This window comes from Sceloporus occidentalis, unplaced genomic scaffold (assembly GCF_023333645.1).
Source record: "Sceloporus occidentalis isolate IW3139 unplaced genomic scaffold, rSceOcc1.0.p SCAF_40, whole genome shotgun sequence".
Taxonomy (NCBI): Eukaryota; Metazoa; Chordata; class Lepidosauria; order Squamata; family Phrynosomatidae; genus Sceloporus; species Sceloporus occidentalis.
In genome coordinates, this window is record NW_028317020.1 from 2,457,522 (window position 1) to 2,469,973 (window position 12,452).

Here is a 12,452-nt window from a genome sequence, read left to right on the forward strand (position 1 = left end):
ATGTATATATTGTGGAATCCTATCAAGAAGCTGCAAGGAACCCAAAATTTTGGCACACACCCTTCACCGGCCTCCAATCTATAGATTTCTTTTGCTAATGGGCTTCACCTGTACCAAATATTAATATACGTACGCACACATTCAAGTGAATAGTGGTTATCTGGACTGTCCTATGCTATAATAGGATTTCAGTGCTTTTTTAAAATATTTTATTTTCATATTAATTTATTGGCAAATACTGTATTTTTTTGTCTATTTCTTAGCTTGTGCTGCTGCGTGACAGGAGGGGGTATTTTGGCTGCATTTTGTCCCCCTTTTTGTTGTAAGGTATATTTTTGGCCTGTTTTGGCTTAAGACCTTTTCAAACATGGCGGACCTCGAAGCGGTGTTGGCCGATGTCAGCTACCTTATGGCGATGGAGAAAAGCAAGTCTACGCCGGCAGCCAGGGCCAGTAAGAAGATAATGCTACCTGAGCCTAGGTAAGGCACTCCACTTTGAGTCTCAATGTCTTGGAAGAGTAATGTCAATAATACTGTTGATCTTGGTCCCTAGCCCAAACACAGTGGAGATGGCCCATCACCAGTATGTATGGTTCAAGATAGGTACTAATGTTTCTCCCCCAAGGTTTTCAGCAAATATTCTGCCATGCTCCACAAACACCAGAGTGAAAACGGCGTGCGTGGAGAAATTTCATGCCAACCGCGTGTGTGGTAGTGATGAGCACATACTGATCAGCCTTTGTTGCAGAAACGTTGACACTTCGACAAGACCAAAAATTTCTGTGCATGCAAATATTTGTCGAGTAAATGAAAATGCTTTAGTTCTATTGAAATGTATCGAATTTTTAGAGAAAAACCCATTATCAGATAAACAAAAATTGAGCAAAAAATATTAAGGGTTTGATTACAAATATTTACATACGAATCAGAAACTAATAGACAGTGACACATTATTGTTATAAATATGTGCACGTAGGCGTATGGTTAGACCTTACACTAACTTTCATTATTACTGTATTATCCTTTTTAATCGGTCTCTGTTGTATTAACCTTTTTTATCGAGGTCCATTGGATGTGTCCACTATTTGCATTGGTAATGGGGCTCATAGGCATGAAACATTCGCGTGTTTTTCTTATGTGTGCCATCAAATATTCTGGTTAGCATCGGTGCACCTTGAGGCTTCTTCCTTATGCACATATTGTGGCACCATCTTGTACTGTACAACAAAATGTGTATTCTTCTTGATATGCATATATATAGTTTCTAATAAACTAGTTGGCCCTGATTCAAAACAGTTCTTTTAAAGCTAACGCTTGGGGTTTTAATTCCTGTTCTGGTTATCCCAATAGCTATACTTGCATCATTATGATAATGATAAGCTGTGCATACCTTTCTTGAATTTTTTTTTTTTCTGTGAGATCAATTAATGTAGCCCTGTGGTGTCTGCAGGTAACGTCCCCAAGCACATCATGATCACGTGTATGAATATCTACAGTAACGTGCGAAGAGAATGACAGTGTCGCCTGTGAATAGGCCCTCATGACACACAGCAGCGTTCGTTCTCTTCAGTGAGACCTGTCGTCATAGTAGTGTTGCCTCAAACACTCTCACGGTGTGAACATACCCAAAAGGTTTCCCCAGCTATTAGAGGTGGTATTTTATTGTGTGGTGGCCGTAAGTGCTTTGTAGTTCCTCGCTGTGGTAGAGCCGCCCCTGTTGAGCAAATATATTCTTTTCGTAGGAACATTATTGGGAAGTGCTTGCTTGCTGGCTGTGGTTACCTGTATTGAAAATGAATATCAGAAATGACATTCTTAGGGAGGCTTCAATGGGTTCCCTACCTAAGCTCTGAGAGTTCTTATTCCATCTCAAGATCAGCACCATCCCGTTTTCTTGTTGGCTTCTCTCGGACGATATTATCTTGCACTTCTCATTTGTTGGACTCGTAGTAAAACTGAAAAGACAAACATTTGGCCCGACTCCTTAGCGGTTTGAAACTTGATTATCTGGCTTCGGTACAGAGTCTGCATCAGATTTGGTGTGTCGGAGTGTGGCAAGGCCACCCGTATTTAATCTGTCTCTTCTCCCTTCTCCTCGCCCACCCTTACACAGCAAAATAATAGTAATAAAAAAAAAAATCATACGTGTACGTTGTGCTATCAAACAGCACTGCAACGTTACTTTTTGTTTGATTTTTGACGTTTTATGTAACTCGTGATTGTCTCCTTATGACTGCCAGCAGGTACCTAATTTCCTCTCCCCGGTTCTAATTCTGTGTGTTTTTAAGTCAAGTGTCTAACCGGCAGCTGGATTCAGTCAAGAGTGGTTTGTGGTGGGTGCTAGTAATACATGCTACAAAGTATTAACAGACAGATTGGTTGAAATTCTTATTAAAGGAGTGTGAAATATCTGTGCTAGTAAGCACTTGTAGATCTGCGGCGCCCTGAAAGGGTATAAAAATGGAAAAATGTTTGCGATCGTGATGTTTAGGCAGCGTTATGGCTGGCTGAGCATCCTTAGTTTGATGGTCACAGCAGCTGGCAGTTATCTATCAGCGTACATTGTGCTCACATCAACATGCATGATGAGGCTGTATTTGCAAGCTTGTCTCAACTAAATTAATTTGACAGAAGATGAAGACCTTTACTGACCGCTAGTATGTTTCCTTGCCATAAGGGATGCTAGATTTGGCCGTTTCTAGGTGTTGCCAAGTCCGGATGAAGACTAATTGTCTTTTTTTGGGAGCTGCTCTTATAGGAAAGAAGCTTGCTTTGTGTGATATGTTTATTAACCTGCTTGGACAGGTCGTATAAAGTGCTTCAGGTTTCCTGACTTCAGCTGATGTCATTTTCCTCATCACAGTGACATCTTTATGTTTTTGATAAGTTCTGTCCTGTGCCTGGGAAAACTCCGTCACTTATCCTACTTAAATCAGTAGGTGGAGATGTGTACTTTGACAGCTATGGAAACCAGGCCTGACAATAACAGGGCTGGCTAGCAACGAGAAACCAGGGAGCTAATACTGGGGACAGCATCACAACCGCTGATGTACTATTGTGATATATTTAGCTTAATTGACATTGTGTAACTAAAGTAACATATGGTTGAATACATTTAATACACGGGTATGCAAAACTATTCTTTTGTTCATAGATAGCCGGTTGGCCGTTTTGGCTTGGAGTTGCAATTCTCGTTATCTAGCTAGTTGGCCTGCACTGTGGCAAAGGATCCGGTGCGGCCTTGGAATCTACTCCGGAAGTGATGTTGCTCATTGGGTATCCCCAGGCGCCTGTGCTAAAGAATGTATTATGTAGTGTGCAGGCAATAGAAGGCCACAAAACACGTCTGTATGCCGGATACACGTTCCTAGGCCCCATTCCGCCTTACATTAAATCATTACACAATCTGTTTATATTTTATAATGTATAATCTATTTGGCCCTGTTTTGTTCTATTCCTAATGTTTTTAATAAGGTTGTGTCACATCTGTTCAGGGATTTGTGACCATTTCCCCCGGGAGAAACTCTCTTCTCTTCTTGTTTTCTTTTGTCAAGGGTGTTCCATTGCTCAAACCACTAATGTTATATTGAATTGAGATCTGGGGGATTCTAGAGACAATAGATTGTCCATTTAGCCTCTTGTTTGTAAGCTTGGATGCATATATTTTGACATGTCATACCATTAGAATATTGTAAGATTATACTTTTCGATTGCATTGTTTAGGCGGGTTGTTTTTATTCTGTTAGAAAAATAATGAAACCTTCAAATCATGGTCTTTGTGCTTTGTATTTCATAGGACTGCATGATGTTGTCTATTATTGCTGAGATGCAGTTTAGCAGATTCATAATGCTGGGTTTTGTGCTCATCCTTCAGAAAAGGCGGTCACTTGGGGTGCAGTCCCATCAACATTGTTGGAGATTGCAAAGCACAGGTTGATATGGAGTAGATTCTACTGTTCCCTTGAAATGAAAACAGTGAGAATGTGACCAGATCAGTTTCTTAAAATGGCTTAAAGGAAGGCAAAATTACCCTACCAAAAATAGGTAGACTACATGAGCCGAATTACTCTTATCTGCTCTGAAATTCTGTGTTTCTTTGATTACTCTGACTGGTGTCATATTATCATAATGTCGTAGTACAGAACATTTTCAGCACATCCTTGCGTCTCTTCCTCGTATGATCTCATACTTTCTAATGGCCCTGGGCAAATTGGTTAACCACACTCATTTTATACCCTATGGAAATAGCTGTCTGTTTACATATTGGTAGGGAGATTCAGTGTGTGTGTGTGTGTGTATGTATGTAATATCTGTAACTGTGTAGATCCCGCACTTATGGTTTATATATTTTAAGCTTTGTCATAGGCTATAAAGGAAAATTGTATTCCAGTATGATTTTAATGGTAACTTTATGATATGCTAAAAGGCTTGGATTACATTACAAATGATAGGCTATTGTGAGCGATGTGGTTCAAAGTGGAGAAGTAAGACTGTATGTTATCTTGATAATACAATGCACAATTACACAAAAAGTTCATTAATTCCTGTTATGAAAGTTGCATAATTGTGTAAGGAATAATTGTTTGCCAAGAAAACTGTCAACAAATAATTCATATACGGTAGAAGACACAGAGCATTGGATGTAAAATAAGTCTTTTTTTTTTTTTGGCCGACATTAATTTCTTACGCGTTTATTTCCTTGAAAAATGATGCTTATGTCCAGCACACAGTAAAGTGAATCACTATAGATATTTTCTCCCTCAACATGGCTGATATGTTTGTTTTTGGCAGAAAATGTTCTTACCACTAGGAACAGTGAAATTTATGTTTATTTTTAACTAACCCAGGAGCTTTAAATGTTTCAGCTTCCTGAAAGCAGAATGGATTATATACGGCTAGTTGGGTCCTTTTTGCTGGGGATGCTCGCTGGTGATGTTTTACAATGTATAGTGATATCAGAGTTCATGTGTCAGTCCTTCTGTACTTTAATATGCATTAATTTACTGGAAAAAAAAAAATGAAAAAATACTTTCATTAGAAACTGCAGCTCCAGTCCTGCAGCACACTGCCCCCCCTCCTGTATGGTTGCTGTGCCAGTGTTGGCTGCTTAAAGCAGGGAATTGGGCTGGCAGTGTTGGATTTTCTTGTGAATACATGCAGGGAATCTCGCCAGAGATTGATGGGAAATTGAGCAAATGCATTAGGGGGGGGGCAAGGGAGCGTGGTCTGATAAATTCCCCCCCCATTAAAGGAGAAAATGTTTAGTGTCCTTTTAATGAGTAGACCTCTTTTGCCTCACCTCAAAGAAGTCAGAAAGCAGAAGTACCGACAGCAATACATCTGCCAAATGATACCAGCAGAAGTATTTTTTTTTGTGTTTTGATAATGGAAAGACAATGGAAATACTCCACCTTTGAATATTTTAACTACTTTGTACATTAACAAATCTATTCGCAGCTACTGGAATTCTTATACAAGTCTCCCTGCCTGTAATTGCATTTGTGTCGATGTTAGAGGAGCTCGCACCTGTCCCGTGTGCCACCATAATGCAGTTACTTTCTTTGTAGATTTGGCTTTAAAGAGGTGTTTTCAATCAGTTTAAACGCTGCTTGCTGGCCTGCACATGCACCCTTCAATTGTAATGCACAGTCTTTGAAGACGAGTGACGTAAGGATAAAAAGAGAGAGAGAGAGAGAGAAAAGAAAGTTTTCTAGTGTAGTTAGCGCAAGAAAGTGCCTTAGCACTTGTCCTTGGAGTACTCAAAGAGTTAATTGTATAAGACGATGGTTTATTTGCTGTTGTCAACAGGACAGAGTTACTTCTCAGATTATTAAATAAAAGATTGCAGAAGGGAGAGGAATCCTCGAGGGGCCCTGCCTGTGATGTCAATGCACTCAGCGAGCTACTTGGAGACCTGCATTTAATTGCCGTTATAAACGGCCTATGGGAAATGGCCACAGAGCTCTGTGCAATTAGCTAAGACTTTAACACACTGCTAGGAAGGGTTGCAGCTCATCAAGGCAGGAGACATACAGTCCTTCTTAATTATCAATCAACGGTGCGTTTGCAGGTGAATTCCACACTTAAACTCCCCAGACCGTATTTACTATGCGTTACGAAAGGATGATGTTGGTCAGTGTCTCCTACGAGATATATCCTCGTATTAACGATGTGTTATCCGGGGCGGGTCTCCTCTTCTTTTCCTTCCGAAGACAGCTGTGCTGTATTGTATAAATGAAACCACTCAGATCTGTACGTGAAAATGATCGATGTTGACTGTTACAGTAAAGGAATTGCGAAAATAATGTAAACTACAGTTTTGGCATCCTTATCTTTGGCCCATAGGGGGAAGTGGGCAGAGTTCACTGGTTTTGATGGTATCTATGTATTTTATCTAATTTCCCCATATGATGTAGCCTACGAAGGTACTCTTTACATCTACCGCTATACGGTTCCTCAGGCTGTCTGGGATCCTAAACATTGTATGTCATAGTAACTTCATTGTACCTCCCATGATCTTTCTTTGGGGGGGGGGGATTGTTTTTACTAAAGTAAATGTAAGGTTGTCTAAGTTAATACCCCCAGGTTATTTTTTTTCTCCGACTTCCTAGTAACAGTACTGCTCATCATATTAACTGCTGCTTGTGATTCAGATTTATGAGCTTGTAAACTTCTAGCTAAATGCTGCATGGTTCTCCCTCTGTGCCACGCCGCTTGCCTTTGTTCCCTCGTCCGCGCTCGGTTATAATGAGAGGCCTGTGAGTCGGCACAGATGCTGTGGGATCATAAAGGAGGCAGCGTAGTTGGAGGTGTTCTCAGTGGCATCGTGTTAATACCGTCGATTTGTAAGTGAAGTTTTCAGCAAGTTAAAAACAACAATCTTGTGGTTCTTCATAAATATGTATATTGTGGTATTTCTCAGTTGTGTGTGTTTTACCAATAAAATGTGTAATATGTAATTTTAGCAGCTGGGAATTGGACTGTAATGCCAAGTGAGAAATACCGAACCTGTGCGTGCCCAGTAGTGGTCTATTATTCATTCGCTTGTATACATGTAAACAAACCATTAACAGGAGAGCTTCTTGCTAAAGGAAGAAATTAACAAATGCAAAGCCAACAAATTGCCTCACGGCCTATAATTCTGAGATTCTCATGGTCATGGTTCCAGTAAGAAGTACTAGAATGGTGGGGTGTACTAAATGAATATGTGACACCCAATCAATTAGTAAACCTTACCTATAAAGCACAGTTGCCATGGAAACAAAAAGAGTGCCCTTTTTAACCCCTTAAGGACCAGGCTGTGTTTTACCTATTGTACCATTGGGACCGAGGCTGTTTTAATACTTTTGCGGTGTTCGTGTTTAGATGTAATTTTCTCTTCACTCATTTAGTGAACCCACACAAATTATATGTTGTTTTTTTCAGGACAAGAAGGGCTTTCTTCAGATACCATTGTTTTAATCATATTATCTAATTTCCCATAAAAAAAATAATAAAATATGATGAAAAATGTAAAAAAAACCCACGTTTTCTGACTTTTACCCCAAAAATCTTTTACTCATCCAAAAAAGCTAATGAAAAAACCTACTAAATATATTCTACTATTTGTCCTGAGTTTAGAAATACCCAATGTTTTTATGTTTTTTTGCTTTTTTCTGCACGTTATGGAGCATTAAGTACAGGTAGCGTTTTGCTATTTCAAAACCATTTTTTCCAAATCTGGTAATTCTTCCCCCCATGTGCCATTTCGGGTATCTTTGAAGCCGGCCAATGCAATTTACCCCATCAAATCATATATTTTTGAAAACTAGACAGCCCAAGGTATTTCAAATGCTAGTATTTTAACCCTTTCCATGCATAAGATTCTACCACCAGCCTTTGCCACACTTTGTGTTAGTATTTTTTTGGTATTTTTTTTTACACAAATTGTACTTTGGGTATACATTTATAGCTCCAGGTATACGTCACTATCAAACAACACCCTAATATGTGTTCAATAACATCTCTCGAGTACAGTGATACCACCCATGCATGGGTTTGACTGCTGTTTGGGGTTAAAAGGCCACATTTGGGAAGTGCGCTTTTTTTCCCCTATTTTGGTCAGTCTGTGCCTATGCCCTATCTTTGAGCCTGGCCACTACAATTTACCTCATAAAACCATATATTTTTGAAAACTAGACACCCCAAGGTACTTAAAATGGTAGTATTTAACCCTTTCCATGCATCAGATTCTACCACCAGCCTTTGCCACACTTTGTGGTAGTATTTTTTTTTATTTTTTTCACACAAATTGTACTTTGGGTATAAATTTATAGCTCCAGGTATACGTCACTATCAAACAACACCCTAATATGTGTTCAGGAACATCTCCCGAGTTCATTCATACCCCACATGTATGCGTTTGTCTGGTGTTTGAGGTTAAAATGCCACATTTTGGAAGTGCGCTTTTTTTCCCCCCCATTTCGGTCAGTCTGTGCCTATGCCCTATCTTTGAGCCCGGCCACTCCAATTTACCCCATCAAACCATTCATTTTTTTAAATTAGACACCCCTTGGGTATTTGAAATGCTTTTATTTAAATTGTTCCACGTCAGGATTTTTGGGAAGATACAGCGCTAATTTTAGCACTTGCTCATAATAATAAACTTTATTTTTTTATTTTATTTATTTTACTCTTTTTGGACTTTTTTTTTACATTTTGCTGGAACTGGATAGTTCCTCTAAAGCATAATAATTTTTAAATGTTACCATGTTTTTTTTAAGCTTTTTCTTTTTTTCTTTTTTTTTTTTTCTTTTTTTTCTTTTTTTTCTTTTTTTTTTAAAATATTTTACTAATCACATAGTGATTAGAAAGCTGGCCTCCATTGACTTGTATGGTTGAATGCAGTACCTGTATTCAACCAGCAAGTGGAGCCAGAGTTCTCTAGAAGGTCAGGAGACTGTCTAGCGAACTTTTTCAACTTTATTATTTTTTTCCCGGACCGCCGCCATCTTGCGGATGGTGAAGACTGCGTGCGGCTGTGACCGCTCTCCGGAGCGGTCACAGTCCATCAAGAGGTAAGTGTTTGGTGTCGCTGGATGCCTCCTGATCGAGGCATTCCAGCGACACCATTGAAGTTTAGGAGGTGATCGTTGATCGCCTCCTAAACGCTTTTAAAACGGGCGTCCGCCGCCATACAATGTATGGCGGCTGTTGACGCCCCGGGGAGGGGCCAGACATGGCCCATCATGCCGATCTCGGTGTTGCTGAATGCCTCGACATCGAGGCATTACAGCAACACCGTTTAAGCTTAGAAAGTGATCATTGATCACTTTCTAAGCTTGTTTAAGTCTGATGACGTGTCAGGCACGTCATAGGTCGTTAAGTGACCGTTTTGCATGACGTGCCTGACCCGGCAATGGACGTTAAGGGGTTAAAGGAGCTTGATTTTTAGACCCACTTGATACTGAAGCAAGGTACCAAGTTCTTAACCCCCCCAATATATTAAACATTATTAATCAATCTCGCTCTTACTCTTCAGTCTGATGGAGTTTCCATCTGGCACCCTCTGGGTTATTTCTGCCATGGCTTTGCTCTTTTATATGTGTTCTTGTATTTAAGGCATAAGTGATTTTTGTTACCCTACAAAATAGAAAATTGATTTCAAAGTAGAAGTAATGAAAAGTGGTTCAGTGGCTGCTGCTCACCTGTGAGTATCCAAGTTGAACTGCTGGCGTATGATTGATGAGCTTGCCAGACACCTAACTATATCGCATGGACGGGCACTCATAGCCTGTAGATGAGACAAATATCTAGTTAGCTGTTGGTGGGTGTTGTGTGCTTTTAATAAATTTGAATATTTGTGAATAATTTTACTGCCCTGAAACGCATCAAAAGGGCTCGCAAAGGTCTAAGACCAGTTGACTTGTATTTTATCAACTCTCACCATCGTTCCTCATAGGACAGTAACTATCCTCCAGTTATTGTCCTATGGATTTAAGATATATATGTATTTTAATGTGTTTATATAATGTGTGTAATGCTCTGCTATATGAGAATATAGGTCTCGAGTCTTGGAAACCTCTTAGAGATTGCCCAAGTGTCCAACGTTATGAATATTTCTTCAAGTGGCATGAAATGTCCTTATTCAAGACTTGTATGGCCTGAATCTTTATTTGCAACAGTATTCCGACTCCACAAATGGACATCCACAAATGACATCAGCCCAGGCTTGTGCCACCATGCCTGAAGTCCAGAGAGGAAATTGTAACAAGCATATGATTTACTACAGGCAAATCACTCTGGGGAAAATGGGAACTCAGGGACACCCATGCAAAATTGTCGTCTTTTGCTTAAAGTAACAAAAAAGCAACTTGGCACGCAATGCTAGGTACCCTATTGGCGATATATTATTTATTACAATATAAATGTGACACCTACAGAAAATAACAATGAAATAACAGAGTTTCCCATTCAGTCCCAATATTTTTAAAAGTAACATAACAAACACAACATATCTATCATTTTTATTGAAAACATTGCAGTTATTAAGATATACAATTGTAAACATATGAAATAACCTCCTAAAACTCTGGTACATTGACCGTCTCTCTGCTAGAAGAAAAGCTTGGCTGATAACGTGGAGCCAATATCATACTAGTGTGTGTGTGTGTATATATAATATATATATTATATTTTTATTTTTTTGCAGGAGAGAGCCTACCCTGACAACATAGCAGTTAGCTTGAGAGCTTTTCTCATGTTTACTTGTGGGGTTGTCCAAGAGACATAATGTTGATAACTGAGCATTTTGTGGGCTTGCTTGCTTTTCAATGTTGCAGTGGTTGTTACCTCTAAGTACATGATATGTGTTCATTTTTTTGTGGCAGGTTCTTTTCAATTTGCTCTCCTCTTTTTGTTCCAGTTTCAAGTCAAAATACCCTATTATGTGAATGCCCCATTACAGCACCGTTTTAGCCTTTTCTGTTGACTGGTTGTATTGTTAGAAGAGAATGCTATGGAACCAGACGCTTGCCCTTTAATAGTCTGGCCAGGCTAGGAGTGTGAGGGAGGGCATCAGGTTTCATAACACATGTCCCCTATATACCTTATTATCCTCTTAAGTGGTGGAAAGTCGAGTTGCTACACAGGTGTCTTTTTACACACAGCTTTTTATTCTCTGATCTTTAAGTGAAGCCAAGTGTGTATGCATCACAGAGATCCGAATATCAAAGGCCAATAATATATAGAAGTGTGTTGGAAGTTGCTCAAGTATTTTATTAGGAGTTTCCATAAAACGTAACTGTGGTTAAGTGACCTTTTTTAAGGAACTAAAAAGCTGTTCTCCTGGTCCTTGGTAGGTGGATGATAGGTTAACTCTTTGCAGCACTTTTAACACCCAGTATAAAAGGGTAAACCTCAGGAAACAACAAATGGTGATGCCTGGAACGTCCCCTATGAACTCTACTATGTCATATAAAATGGTTTCTTATGGGGTACTTATCAGCACAGATAACGTTGTTTTGTCCAATTATTTTAACGGTTTACTATAACGTCATGGTTTCATTGTGATGCATTCATAGATCAAGGTTTCTGGAAGGTCTCGCTTGTTTTTTCTGTGTTGGTTGAGTTTGCATAGCAATGAAATTGTAACGAACGACACTGAGCAGCTGTAAACACAATTTGCATTTGTTCCTCTTTCGCCGGCTTTTCATGTACCAAAACTACATTCCTGTGGAAAGAATATCTATGTTGGTGCGAAAGGCGGACAGCAGTAATTTTATTTTTGGGGGTAATGGCAAAGTGTGACATATGCTTATACGCAAAGCTAGCTAAAGAATCCAAGGTATATGTTAATTTTTTTAATTATCTTGGACGATTTCAGATTCCCAGAATGAAGTAACTTGATGAGTGTAGGCGTTTTCCGTTCTTGCTGTAATCTAATTATGGTCTTCTGTTGACTGATCATAGTTGTGGTGGATCTCCAGGGACAATACCTTGTCACTCTTCCTCTGTAGCTCTATTCACGATCCTTACTTCCAGCGGTGGCTCTTCAGTTCTCTTGACAGAGAGAGGTCTTTGTCTGTTCACCTTGGTTGCACTTTCAGAAGTTTCACATTGATTAGCTTCTTCCTGCTCTAACTGACATACCATCGGGCCGTTTCGAATGAAAATAACTTTAAAATACCTAAGTGATTCAAAGCTATGTAGGTCGGATTGAACGAATGAGATTCCCTGCAGGATAATTACTGTATTTGCTCGATTATAAGACAACCCCCCAAAATCAAAATATTAATTTAGGAAAAAAAACAAAGCCTGAATATAAGACTACCCTATAGGAAAAAAGTTTTACTAGTAAATATTAATTCATGTAAACTAATTTTCATATTTAATAAAAGCTATGATTGAGAAAAATATATTTTTTATTTCCTTTTATTTTCCAACCTGGCTGCCCCCAGATATGAACATCTGCC

The 12,452-nt window shown here is 39.2% G+C and overlaps 1 protein-coding gene across 1 annotated transcript in view; it reads left to right on the top strand.

Moving 5' to 3' along the window:
* Positions 1–367: 367 nt before the first annotated feature.
* Positions 368–12,452, top strand: part of LOC149290214 (G protein-coupled receptor kinase 3) — a 118,604-nt gene continuing 106,519 nt past the window's right edge. The window contains exon 1 of the mRNA XM_089489535.1: positions 368–480. Within this exon, the coding sequence (XP_089345661.1) occupies positions 368–480 (113 nt within the window). The remainder of the gene's footprint in view (positions 481–12,452) is intronic.